Source organism: Trichomycterus rosablanca, chromosome 2 (genome assembly GCF_030014385.1).
Source record: "Trichomycterus rosablanca isolate fTriRos1 chromosome 2, fTriRos1.hap1, whole genome shotgun sequence".
Classification (NCBI taxonomy): domain Eukaryota; kingdom Metazoa; phylum Chordata; class Actinopteri; order Siluriformes; family Trichomycteridae; genus Trichomycterus; species Trichomycterus rosablanca.
In genome coordinates this window covers 62,444,262-62,458,611 of record NC_085989.1, presented here as the reverse complement: position 1 = coordinate 62,458,611, position 14,350 = coordinate 62,444,262, and the positions used below count along the sequence as shown (strand labels likewise).

General features: G+C 41.0%; 1 protein-coding gene across 1 annotated transcript in view; it reads right to left on the bottom strand.

Moving 5' to 3' along the window:
- Positions 1 to 1,130: 1,130 nt before the first annotated feature.
- LOC134303242 (tigger transposable element-derived protein 1-like) overlaps positions 1,131 to 14,350 on the bottom strand; it is a 34,918-nt gene continuing 21,698 nt past the window's right edge. Inside the window, exons 5-6 of the mRNA XM_062988587.1 lie at positions 1,901 to 3,784; positions 1,131 to 1,438 (exon numbers count right to left, since the gene is read on the bottom strand). Coding sequence (XP_062844657.1) covers positions 1,965 to 3,784 — 1,820 coding nt within the window. The 3' untranslated portion in view covers positions 1,131 to 1,438; positions 1,901 to 1,964. The remainder of the gene's footprint in view (positions 1,439 to 1,900; positions 3,785 to 14,350) is intronic.

Here is a 14,350-nt window from a genome sequence, read left to right as displayed (position 1 = left end):
TCAGTCACCAGAGGGCTTTTAAAACCTGAAATAATCTCCTTTCTTCTCATGATCCTCACACGCGAGGAACCAGCCATCATCAGTTGCAGATGATTAACAGAGTAAAGCTGCAGCATCAGAGTTTTTATTTCTTATAATCAGCATTAAGATTGTTCAGATATCAGCTCATATTTATTATTACATTACATATTTATATTATTATTATTACATTATAGGTGAGTCCACTTTTCAGCTTGTTTTGGAGAAACAACATCAAGTTCTTTGTGCCAAAAAGGACCATCCAGACTGTTATTAGTGAATAGTGCAAAAGCCAACATCCTTCATTGTTTGGGGGGGGGGGGTGCAAACAAAATGGATGACTAGCATATGTGTAAAGGTTCCATCGAGGCAGAGGCGTATATTGAGATTTTAGAGAGTAAGTTGATCAGTCTATTTTTTTATCAGTTTAATAAAGATTCAAGAGAATAATCGCATCACACATTCTTCTTTTTACTGCCTTTAACTAAATGTCACAACTTTTGTGGAAATAGGAATTGTATTTTGGAATGGTTGACAGTTTATCTTGAGGTGTATTACCATCAGCTACCGGATCCAGTCTATATCTCAAAAATAATGTGACAGTGACTTATATGTTTAGCGTTTATGGTTTGTGAGTCTCCCTGTTAATAAAAGTGGTTTATTCATACTCTAATAAGTGGAGGTGTGATCATTCTGGGCTTGTTGTGCAGTTACAGGACCTGGTAAACAGTCGGTCATTGAGACAATAATGAACTCTATACTAAAAAAAATAAATCTGAGGTCGTCTGACTAACATATTAATCTGGGCTAAATCATGTCATGCAACAGGACAACGATTCCAAACATACGTTAGTTTATTTAGTACAATTTGTTCTGTTACACTTGTGTTTCTTAAGGCACGAAAAACGCACAAAAGAGTTGCTGCACTGTGAGCACTGATACGGTTTCTCTCCAGTGTGAATGCGCTGGTGCCTTTTGAGGTCGCTGTGTCTATTAAAACTCCCCCCACATTGTGAGCACTGATACGGTTTCTCTCCAGTGTGAATGCGCTGGTGTACTTTGAGATTACTCGGGTACCTGAAGCTCTTCCCACACTGTGAGCACTGATACGGTTTCTCTCCTGTGTGAATGCGCTGGTGTATCTTGAGAGCACTCTGGGACCTGAAGCTCTTCCCACACTGTGAGCAGACGTTTCCTTCTTCCTGTGTGGGACTGAGAGAGGTGTTAATGCTGACAGTACCAGAGGACGTTTGCTGATTACTGGAGCTTCTGGTGGGCGTCAGATCCTCATGTTCAGTCTTAATCTTCACCAGCGCATCATCATATTTATCATGGTTGCAGCTCTTGATGTGATTGTGGAGGTGATTTTGGGTTGTAGAGAAACGTGGACACGAGGAGCAGGAGAAATCCTTGTTCAGTTCTGAAGCAGAAAATAATCAAATACATTTATAACATTATAAATAATAAAATACATTTACAGTAATCCCTCCTCAATCCCGGGGGTTGTGTTCCAGAACCCCCCCGCGAAAGGTAAAAATCCACAAAGTAAAAACCATGATTTGTTTATATGGTTATTTTAAATATATTTTAAGCCCTTATAAACCCTCCCACACTCTTATAAACATTTCCCGCACAGTTATACAGCATAAACTCTTTATATATTCCCTAATCCGATATTAGGTAAGATTCGTTGAAATTATGTAAACACACTGTTTATATACTACGCACAAATATACGTATCGTATATCATTGAGGAGTTTTATTTAATACGAACACTGCAGTCATGCACCATTTGCATTCTGGTAATGTTTACATTCTCAGCTGATTTCGGCTGGTATTTTTAATAATTACACTAAACGTAAAATTAGTTATGGGTACTCACCAACAATGACACCACGACGTCCGATAACGATGAGATGAATGTTACTGCACAGCAAAGGAGAGCGTTACAGCTTTTCTAAAGGATCCTCTTCAGGCGACTGTGCAGCGCTTTTGTCTGGAGTTTCCTCTTCCACTGAAGGCGTACTAGGCGGCGTTTTGCGGGTAAGGAACATCGTGATGGGCAGTTGCTGCCGCTGCTTTTTCATTTGTGTAAGGAGGTTTTTATATACTTCCGTGGCATCGTCAAGAGCATTTCTAAATTGCAAAGAACGAATCATTTGCGGGTCCCATTCTTCAACCGATGTCTGGAGATCTTTTGCTATCCGTAGAATGGTTGTGAGACGCTCGAGACTTAGGCCGACGTCTTCTTCTTGTGCTGGGTCCTCTTGTTTCTTCTCTTCCTCGCTCGCTGACTTGGTCATGTCGGCCAAATCTTCTTCGCTCAGCGGTTCGGAGTGGGCATTGAGCAGCTCATTGATGTCATCAAAGGTCATGTCGTCGAATCCTTCTCCTCCTAGCAGTTTTGCCAGCCTGACTGCCTTGTCCACCGCCGAGTGATGAATTTCTTCTGCAGAAAAGCCCTTATAGTCGTGCACGACTTCTGGCCACAATTTCTTCCAGCAGGCATTAACCGTCTCTTTCTTCATGTCGTTAAGGGCCTTCTGCACGTTCACCAGACACGATGTGATCATGTACTTACGCCAGTACTCCTTCAGGGAAAAGTCGTCGTCCATGTCCATTGCTTCGACCATGTTTTGCAAAGTGTTCCTGGTGTACAACGCCTTGAAGGCCCGGATAACTCCTTGATCCATTGGCTGAATCAGTGACGTTGTATTCGGCGGCAAAAACTCTATTTTTACTCCTTGGTTGGATAGATCCAAGGGATGACCTTCAGCATCGTCCAGAAGTAAAAGGACTTTGAACTCCAGCCCTTTCTCTGCCAGATAGATTTTTACTTCTGGGATGAAACACTGGTGAAACCAATCCGACGTCAGGAATCTCGTAATCCAGGCCTTCGGGTTGTGCATCCAGTACACAGGCAGCAGGTTTTTATTCTTGTTTTTCAGGGCCCGAGGGTTTTTGGACTTATAAATGAGCCCAGGCTTTATCATAAAGCCCGCAGCATTGCCGCACATGACCAGCGTGATGCGATCTTTGTGAGCCTTAAACCCCGGGGCTTGTGCCTCTTCCTTCATTATAAAAGTACGAGACGGCATCCGCTTCCAAAATAGGGTGGTCTCATCCATATTAAACACTTGTTCAGGCCGATATCCGCCTTCCTCAATGATCGCCTTGAACGTGTCGGCGACATATTTCTCCGCTTCGACTTTGTCTGCGGAGGCAGCCTCTCCGTGCAGGTTCACGCTGGCCAAGTTGAACCTTTTCTTGAATTTTTCAAACCAGCCCTTGCTGGCAGTAAATTCACTTCTCTTGCTGGGGGGTTCAGCAGAAGTTCCAGGTTGAGGGTCGTCGTCTAGAGCATCCCCGGCATCCACAATCCTATCATAAAGTTTCTTGGCCTTCTCTCGGATGATATTGGTGTCCACGGGGATGTTCTTCTTCCGGCAGTCTTCAATCCAAATCCCTAGAGCAGATTCCATCCGGACTACAGCCTTATTACGCCCACTTACAACTCGTTTTGCGCCCTGGTTAAGGGACACTGCGGCCGTAGATCTTATATTCTTTTCATCCTTCTTAATATAACGAACCGTGGACTCATTGATGCCGTAATGGCGTCCTACAGCCGCGTAGTTATTCCTTTCCTTCAACATATCCAAAAGTTTTACCTTTTCGGCGATCGTTAGCATCTTCCGTTGACGCTTGGGCACGGCCCCGGAAGCAGTAGAAGGAGCAGATCGTTTTGGAGACGTGACGAAGGGCTTGACTACGCACAAAAAGCACAAAACAGCACAAAAGTTAACACTTTACACAGCGAAACACGCTGATGCTGAATGAGCGAGACGAGATGGTGGCTAATGCAAAGCGGAATCTAATGCGTCGCTGAGCCAATCAGCACCCAGGATACTTAACCGTCCGCAGAAATCCACGAAGCAGCAAAAAATCTGCGATATATATTTAGATTTGCTTGCATGTAAAATCCGCAATAGAGTGAAAGTCGGAGCGCGATATAGCGAGGGATTACTGTATAACATTATAAATAATAAAGATTGTTAGTAAATGTTAAACATGTAGAATAAATGAGAAAATAAAAGTGTAGTATACAGATACCGCGACACAGAGCTACTGAGTAGCAACAACACCACAAGTGACTCCTGATTCCCTCGAGAACAATAACGTATCTGTCTGTCTAGTAGTGGTGGTTATACTCCTCGTTTTGCTTAAGATAAAAAAATATCTTACTGAGTTCATCTTTATCTTCAGGTTCTTCCTTCTTCACAGGCTTCATCTGGAAACCTCCACACTGTTGGTCTTTTGGGGGAAGGTCTTCCTCAGAGGTGATGATTTCCACAGGGATTATGGATCCTTCATCTAAAATTCATCAATATGTGAAGAACTGTACCTCACTGTACTGTACCACACTGTACTGTACCATACTGTACTGTACCTCACTGTACTGTACCACACTGTACTGTACCACACTGTACTGTACCATACTGTACTGTACCACACTGTACTGTACCGTACTGTACCACACTGTACTGTACCATACTGTACTGTACCACACTGTACTGTACCACACTGTCTGGTGGAAAATGGCATCATGCTTCATATTTACTTACAGGAGAAATCATCTTCTTCCTTCTTTATTATTTTTATCTGGAATTCTTCATGTTGTAGATCCACAGGAGTGACGTGTCCCTCTTCTGCTGACTGCATTATTAAAGATCTAATAGACAGAAATTAGATGTACTTTATTTCTCCTTATATGGAAGTTCTGGGAAATTCTTTTAAACTGTTTTAACTGCTTGTTGTTTGTGATGTGAGGCTGAGATGTTAAACTTATTGTGGAGTCTGGGAGCATCTGGCAGGAAAGACCTACTTAGAGCTTGTTGGAATGAGTCTGTAGCTACATGGATTAATGGCGCTTGCTCTTCACAACAGCAAGACAACACCAGGCTTTTATCTACATGTGCTACAACAGTGTGGCTTCAGAAACAGAGAGTGTCTGTGCTAGTCTAGCCTGCTTGCTGTCTCCTATTGAAAATGCATGCTGTATCATAAAGAGGAGATTCTTTTCTCTTCAGTTTTTCAGCTACAATACATTCAAAACTCTGCTGCCAGGGTCCTCACTCATTCAATTCATTCTACTCATATCACTCCAATTCTTAGGCAACTACACTGGCTACCAGTTGCCTCTCACATTAAACACAAGATCATTCTTACGACGGCCTCGCCCCTCTATAGATCATGGATCTCACTATAACGTACCGCCCATCTCGGTCTCTCAGACCCTCTGTTTCTGGTTTCTTAGAGATAGAGATTCTCATTGGCGGTGATAAAAACAGGGTCGAGTAATCTATAATCTATAATCTATAAACCTACCTACCTACCTACCTACCTACCACCTACCTACCTACCTACCTACCTACCTACCATCTATCTATCTACCTACCTACCTACCTACCTACCTACCTACCTATCATCTATCTATCTATCTATCTATCTACCTACCTACCTACCTACCTACCTACCTACCTACCTATCATCTATCTATCTATCTATCTATCTATCTATCTATCTATCTATCTATCTATCTATCTATCTATCTATCATCTATCTATCTATCATCTATCTATCTATCTATCTATCTATCTATCTATCTATCTATCTATCTATCATCTATCTATCTATCTATCTATCTATCTATCTATCTATCTATCATCTATCTATCTATCTATCTATCTATCTATCTATCTATCTATCTATCTATCTATCTATCTATCATCTATCTATCTATCTATCTATCTATCTATCTATCTATCTATCTATCTATCTATCTATCTATCATCTATCTATCTATCTATCTATCTATCTATCTATCTATCTATCTATCTATCTATCTATCTATCATCTATCTATCTATCTATCATCTATCTATCTATCTATCCATCCATCCATCCATCCATCCATCCATCCATCCATCCATCCATCTATCATCTATCTATCTATCTATCTATCATCTATCTATCTATCTATCTATCTATCTATCTATCTATCTATCTATCATCTATCTATCTATCTATCTATCTATCTATCTATCTATCTATCTATCATCTATCTATCTATCTATCTATCTATCTATCTATCTATCTATCTATCTATCTATCTATCTATCATCTATCTATCTATCTATCTATCTATCTATCTATCTATCTATCATCTATCTATCTATCTATCTATCTATCTATCTATCTATCTATCTATCTATCTATCATCTATCTATCTATCTATCTATCTATCTATCTATCTATCTATCTATCTATCATCTATCTATCTATCTATCTATCTATCTATCTATCTATCTATCTATCTATCTATCTATCATCTATCTATCCATCCATCCATCCATCCATCCATCCATCCATCCATCCATCCATCCATCTATCATCTATCTATCTATCTATCTATCTATCTATCTATCTATCTATCTATCCATCCATCCATCCATCCATCCATCCATCCATCCATCCATCTATCATCTATCTATCTATCTATCTATCTATCTATCTATCTATCTATCTATCTATCTATCTATCTATCATCTATCTATCTATCTATCTATCTATTGTTAGGTTTTTAACATAACATCATTATTAAACATAAATTACATCCAGACCACATGGTCTATTGTTCAAAATGACGCCGTGACCCGGATCCCCCCCCCCTGACTCATACCGAAGGGGGGAGGCGGAGCCCGGGGCTTTTTAGCACATTTCATTGGCTCCAACAGCAGCGGCGTAGGAGGAGCCTAGACTAGTTTAAAAAAAGGGATGGCGGGCTCAGGTCTGCCTCTTTCTTACGTGGTGTGTCTAGGCTGCAGGAGTAAGGAGCGCCGGCCGGCTTAGCTCTGATATATATTCACAGATTATTTTTACACTTAATAAAGTGTTTTAAAGAGTACTTTCTGGACTTCCTTCGACTGCTTTCTTCAGGACCTTTTGAACAAAAGATTTATCTTAACAAATGGTAGCAGAGGATGGTTCAAGAGGTCTGAGGATTGCATCAGAATTAATTCAGCTGACTGAGGTAAGACCAGGAATTCTGAAAAAATCTTTTGTACTCAGTACAAGGCGCGCGCCTGCTTAAGGTAAACAGACGTTCTCTGTATATATTAGATGCATTTATTATTTAGTGTACTGAGTGTGAAAGTGAATCACAGAATCCGTAAGTGTCTGATTAAATTACTAAAGTATCATTAGATAGTTTAAAACTGTGAATATATGTTGGAGCTAAAAATGTGTGTTTCCTGATATCTGAATTTGAACCAAACCGGTTAAAATAAATGTTAAGGGCGCCATTGTGTATGGAACACTATTGGAGGGAAAGGGGAGTCTGTCTGCTATGGGAGCGAGACTCGTCTAATTCGAATTGTTCTACATTTTAATTAGCCTGTCTGTTATGGGAGCGGGGTTTAATTAATTTGATAGTTCTAAATTATAACGAATTTGTCGGTTATGGGAGCGGAATTCGTAAATTAGTGTGGGAAATCTTGAAAGAATCTGCCGGTGCTGGAAACGGGATTCGATCTATAAGATTGTCCTATATACGGGCTTGTCTGTTACGGTAACGGAGCGCCGTTTAATCTTGAAAGAATCTTTTGGTGCTGGAAACTAGATTTGATCATTAAGATTATTCTAAATTCGGACCTGACTGTTATGGGAGCGGGGTTCGGTTAATTAGACTACTTTAAATTCTAAATCAGGTTCGAAAAACAGTACATCAGGAGTTTTGTTTGTCAGTAAGTCTCTGTGTATGTTTGTCTGTGAAACCGTGTGCTGGATGTGCAACGTGGTTTCTTTTGTTGTCGGCGCCATTTTGTTTCTTGAGAACGCAGCGTGGCTTTCTGTTTGTCCGCCATTTTGGCACTGGGTTGCGCAGCGTGGTTTCTTTTGTTCGGCGGCCATTTTGGACAGGAGAGCTGAGCGTGGTTTTCTGTCTGTCCACCATTTTGGCTCTGGGAGAGCTGAGCGTGGTTTTCTGTCTGTCCACCATTTTGGCTCTGGGAGAGCTGAGCGTGGTTTTCTGTGTATCCGCCATTTTTGGCTCTATGTGAGCAGCTTGCCGTATCTTTGTCCATCGGCTATCTTTGTCTTTGTACGCCTGGATTGGGTAAGTGCTGCAGTTAATTTTATAATCAACTTTATTTTTATAATCTTAAGATAACTGAGTTAAGATGAAGTATTTATGGTACCTTATTAAGTGTGTTTTAAGGTAGATAGCGCTCTTGAACTTTAAGGTTCTTAAACCAGGAAAGAGTGGAATTCATCCATGTGTGACATAGGACATTTTCACACAAATAGTTAAGGAAAATCTCCTTAATCAGAGTTGTTATAGTGAATAAGATTAAAAAATTTTGGACTAACCCAACGCTTGTTAATCGTGTTAGGAGCTTTGCATGTATTGTTGAGAGATTGTTATATTGTTTTTTGTTTTAATGTGTGGGGTAATGCTGGGCAATAATTCGACATCAATATGTCGCAAGTGGGGAATGTTTCAATAGCGGGGATATGATTTTAAACAAATTCGATCAATACACATACATACACGAATCCAGTGCTTAGTGTTACCGCTCTGATCGCACTGGTTACTGTAACACAGTAGTTTTTAAAGCACATTTCACAGACTGTAATTTTGCTTTTGCTTAAGTATGTTTTGTATTAGTAATTGTTACATTTTGAATAGCATCTGTTACCGAGCAAAATAAATAAAAAATAAAAAAATCGAAAGAAATCGCGGCTGTGAAACTGCTGCAGCGAATTTTGCGACAGTGAGTCGAGTCTTTTGTCTCGGTTCCTTTTGAAGAGCCGCGTGTTTGCATGGCGACTGCCGGAAGAGTCGGTTCCTTTGTTTCGGTTAGAAGAGCCGATTCATAGATTCGAATCATTTTGCGACACATCGCTAGTGTTTATACAGTTTGAAAAAGTTTTATGTCTTTTGAAATGACGCATTACACATCCCTAACTGTTTTAATTGTTGTATCAACATGTTTCTTCTATTGCATTTGAGTTAAGGACAACATTTCTTCTATTACATTTGAATTAAAAACTACTGTTGAGGTTTGTATCCACTCCCGTTCACATTACACAGAGGAGACCCCCTGCTGTTTACTCGGTGAGTACATTTTAAATGAGTTACTTTTTACTTTTTGCTTGAGTGGATTTTCAAAGTAGTAACTTTACTCGTAATTAGGTGGAGATTCATTAAGGTAATAGTACTTTTACTTGAATACACTTTTTGGTACTCTTTCCACCTCTGATTAAGACATGTGTTGATATATTAGATTATATGTTGTCAAAGCTTATGTTTATTTGAGAGTGAGGTCGTGTTTTTCTCTGTATACAAATGCTGAATACAAGTAAAAGGTAAAAGCTATTATATTACTGTTTCTAAAATATTGTGTAGTTGTGAAGAGTGAGATTTCATAGCCCTATAAATCTTATGAGGTGTGATCATTTGTTTGCCTCTTGAATTAAATTGGAAATAATGCCTGAAGGTACCACTATTTCTGTACAAGACAGGGACTCTGATCCCTTCTGGATTTGTGCAGAATTTTCTTTGTCTTTGTCTGATACAGAAATATCCGTAGTTATACTAAGTGATCTTGAGGGTTATACTTATCTAACTCGGTTAGTGCCAAATTATGTTCTATAACTGAAAGGAAAACATCTCACGTATCAAGTTAATGATTGTATAAATACTACAGTGTACTTCTAAAATTTAACATTATTATCAAATGCTGTAATGTACTTAATCCTACCACTTTTTACTAATTGCAGGAGATGGTGAACATCATGACTGTATTACTCTATCTATTTTTTCTGGGCCTGATAGGAATCCTGAATTGGAAATGTTTGTGAAAGGATTTGCATCCAGAGATGCTGCAACAGACAGGAAACAAGTGGGCTTAGTTAAAATTTTAGCAAATGATACTTTGTGTCATTGTCCCTCCTATTCAATTTAAGTGGAACTATTTAAGTAAAGTTTTGTTCCAATTTTACAGGACAATGCCAGAGGTGACACTGCCGACAAAGCTGTTGCACACCTTCCACTGCTCACTAACGACATTATTTGTTTACAGGTCCAGCTAACACCAGACTTTGATTGAACTAACTTTAAAATTCTGTGCTTTCCAACAGGATAAACACATTTAGAAGGTTTATTTAATATTTTATTTTCAAGATTTGATTGTAAAATTTGAAAAAGGGGGGAGTATTATGGCAGGAATAAGAATTTATGTTTAATATGCCGCTTTGTGTATTAAATCCTGTGATACATTGTGCTGGGGCAGCTGGACTGGCAGACCTACGGATATGCATGCAGATTCAGGTACGTATATGCATGCAGATTTAGGGACGCCTGGTGAAGGTAATCTTCAGTCTTACCTCACATATGAGGACATTACATTTTGGTTTTGTTATGCCTTATTCCTTGACCTGCTAAACCTAGACCGATTGTTCCCATTAGTGGACACTTTTGTCTGCCAGCTAGTGGTAGCAAAAGTACTAGAACACTAATAAAGTTTGTTTGTTTCTTTATTGAGATTTTGACGTTATGTTTTGCACTTTGGTTACATTTATGACAGGAGCGGTGGTTGCTCAGGTTATATCGGGCACAGTCGTGGACAGTTCAGTGTCTCTGGTTCGCCTCGCTGGCATGTCTTTGGACTGTGGGAGGAAACCGGAGCACCCGGGGAAGGCCCACACGACAACATGCGGGCTCCGCGGAGGGGGGACCTTCTTGCTGTGACTGTGTGCGACGGTACTACCCACTGAGCCACCGTGTCGCCCAACTAAGGTTAGAAACATAAGGAATAGGAAAAATGCTTTGAAAAAATCAAAGCTCGGGTCTCAGGAGATTAAATATAATTGCTTACACAGACTCCGGTAAGATTCAATTTAATTGGTAATATTTTTTGGAAATTGTTAATTGGCAGTTGGTAATGTTTGATGCTTGTGTTGTATCCGATGAATCTTTTCTAGCTAATTGATCGGGTCAACTCACTCATTTTATATTATATAGTTTATTGAAGAAGTTAGATTGGTTCAATGTGGTGCAGTAAACCTTGTGGCAATACTATGCATGATCATAGATGAGTGCAATTTAAAGATTGAGGGAATAGTGAGAAGAAAATAACTTGTTAGGAGAGAAGTACATGAAGGGGGGTGACTGGAGACCCAGGTCATAGGTTTCACAGACACACAGCAACCCAGCGGGGGGTTGAGGAAAAATTATGAATACCAGATCTTGCAGATGTGTGTCATGGCTGTTGTTGCATTCTGATGTTTGAGTAAAGCAGTGTTCAAGAGGCATATGGGGTGCTGAGGTACAGAATGCCAAAGTAATGACATCATCAGACAAGAGGAAGGGAAAGCTGATGTGAGACTGGATGGAGACGTTATGCAGTGAAATCTCAAGACCGTGTGGGACAGTAGTGTGTTTTAATAGACATCCACCTGAAGATCTGAGTTCCATAATAAAAAGTGAGGGGTTCGGTAACATCTTATAGAGGTTTTGGATGTATTTTACAGTAAGGTTGGTAGTACTTTGCAGTGAGTTACCTAAATGGAACTGTTTAAGTAGAGTTTAATGTGATTCAAGAAAGCCAAAGTGGATCAAAGCGCTGGTGATGATGAGCATGAGGGATTGGCTGACTAGGAGCAGGAGATGATCATGTGAGAGTCTGTTGGATTGTGGGAAATGGAGTCTGTATTGTTAGAAGCAGGAGGTGTGTTAGTACCAGTGACCAAAAGTTGGGGTAAAAATCTGAATGAATAAATAATATAAGTCAGGGGTTTGTAGGACTGATGGAAGTTGATATAGCAGAGCTGTTGTTATTTTAAGTATGACAGAGTAAATAATAAATAGTGGATTGGGGATTTGTATTGGAAAAAATGTGATTTAGAAAATTTGAAGGCTCTCTAGCATGTGACGATGATGAAGTAGAATAAGTGTAGAAAATGTTAGATGTAATGTGTATGCACCTTCTGCTCTGATCAGTTTGAACTGTTTGAAGTGGAATTTTATATAGCAGGAAGGGTTAATGCAGTATGAGAGACAAATCGGCGATGATGAACTAGGAATAAGTGTAGAAAATGTTATATGTAATGTGTATGCACCTTCTGCTCTGATCAGTTTGAACTGTTTGAAGGGGAATTTTATATAGCAGGAAGGGTTAATGCAGTATGAGAGACAAGTAATGAACTATATGTTTGTTTCCATAGGACCATTGTCGGTCGCTGTGATGTAATTGTTTGTTTCCAGGGGATCACTGTCGATTGCCCTGAAGTATATGTTTGTTTCCATAGGGCCATTGTCGGTCGCGGTGAAGTAATTGTTTGTTTCCAGGGGATCACTGTCGATTGCCCTGAAGTATATGTTTGTTTCCATAGGGCCATTGTCGGTCGCGGTGAAGTAATTGTTTGTTTCCAGGGGATCACTGTCGATTGCCCTGAAGTATATGTTTGTTTCCATAGGGCCATTGTCGGTCGCGGTGAAGTAATTGTTTGTTTCCAGGGGATCACTGTCGATTGCCCTGAAGTATATGTTTGTTTCCATAGGGCCATTGTCGGTCGCGGTGAAGTAATTGTTTGTTTCCAGGGGATCACTGTCGATTGCCTTGAAGTATATGTTTGTTTCCATAGGACCACTGTCGGTCGCGGTGAAGTGACTGTTTGTTTCCAGGGGATCACTGTCGATTGCCTTGAAGTATATGTTTGTTTCCATAGGGCCATTGTCGGTCGCGGTGAAGTGATTGTTTGTTTCCATAGGGCCATTGTCGGTCGCGGTGAAGTGATTGTTTGTTTCCATAGGGCCATTGTCGGTCGCGGTGAAGTAATTGTTTGTTTCCAGTAGACACTGTTGTTGTACTGAGGTTTACGTTCTTTTGTCTGAAGTTGTGTTTGGACAACCGAGTGAGTTGTGCCAGTGAATGTTAAAAGAATACTCGTATTCTTCGACTAGGCAGGAATCTTCTGTTCTAGGGTGTGTCTCGTTAAAACCAGTTTATCTTTGTCTTAATACGTGTTACAGATTTTGCTCGAAAGGTTGTTTAAAGCGGTCTAAAATGTCTAATTTAACACATAGAGAATTTATCCATGTCTCACCCACTAACTCAGGAACCAACTCCAACCAACATCAAAGCTTATAAAGACAATTACACCTGTTTCAGGAGCAACAAACCAGAACCGATAAACAGGGGACATTTTTCAGAAGGGATGTGTGAATGAATGGGTGTCTGTCGCTAAAACACTGAATGAACTGCCAAAGGCAGCTCACTTGCGGCCCTGACGCTAACCTTCCTTACTCGCCGGCGCCACATTAGTGTCAGAAGTGGGATTGTGGTGTTTGGGTGGCTCTGATGGTTTGGTGAGCCAATATGCCCGGTCTGTCTGAGTGCGCTAGCCCAGGTGGCTGCAGGGGCAGGGTGCCCGGTCCAGCAGTGGGTGGAAGAGCGACTCGGCAGTGTAATGGGGTGCGGTCCAGACATGGAGCCACCCAGTGGACGCTGGTGAGTGGGTCACCGGGACGGTTGACCATTAGGGAGGGGGCAGTGTAGCGTCGCCACTGGGTCTGGCACGGGCTTTACCCAGAAAGCCTTGCGGCAGTGGTGTCTAAGCTCACCGTGGCTGTGTATCCCGATGTTGGGAGTGGGGTGGCTGCGGTGAGGGCTGGGTAAGTAGCTTATATGTTTGTCTGTTGTATGATTGTATATGTGTATGAATGGGTTAAGTGGCTAGAAGGGATGTTTGGGCCATGGAAGGAAGTTATTGCAAGTTTGGTGATGTCAGCATGCGTGGGAACGGCAATTTTAGTGGTATGTGGTTGTTGTGTCCCGTGTATCAGGGTGTTAATGGGAAGATTTGTAATAGATATAGTGAGTAGAGGAAGCAGAGGGGGGCAGGATCCACCAGTTATCCAGATGGTGTTGGCTGATTTGTCGAGATATCAGGTAGATGATGATGAGGAGGATACCCTTGAAGGTGGGCCGGAAGACCCACTTCGAGCGGCATAAGTGCTACTAACTCTGCTTAATTAAAGGTAAAACCGACCAGACAAGATGAGGAGAGAGGACCAGCACTACGGATCATACACCGAGAGGAAGGAAGGACTGGCAGAGGCAGACACTGAGGGGACTGGAAGACCCACTCCGAGAGACAGAAGTGACACCAACTGAACCAGCCAACAGGGAACTAAACACAGCAGAAAGCCCGACAAAACCGACTATGTGGAAGAAGAGTCCAGCGGAATCAACGGAGCGGAACAAGACAAG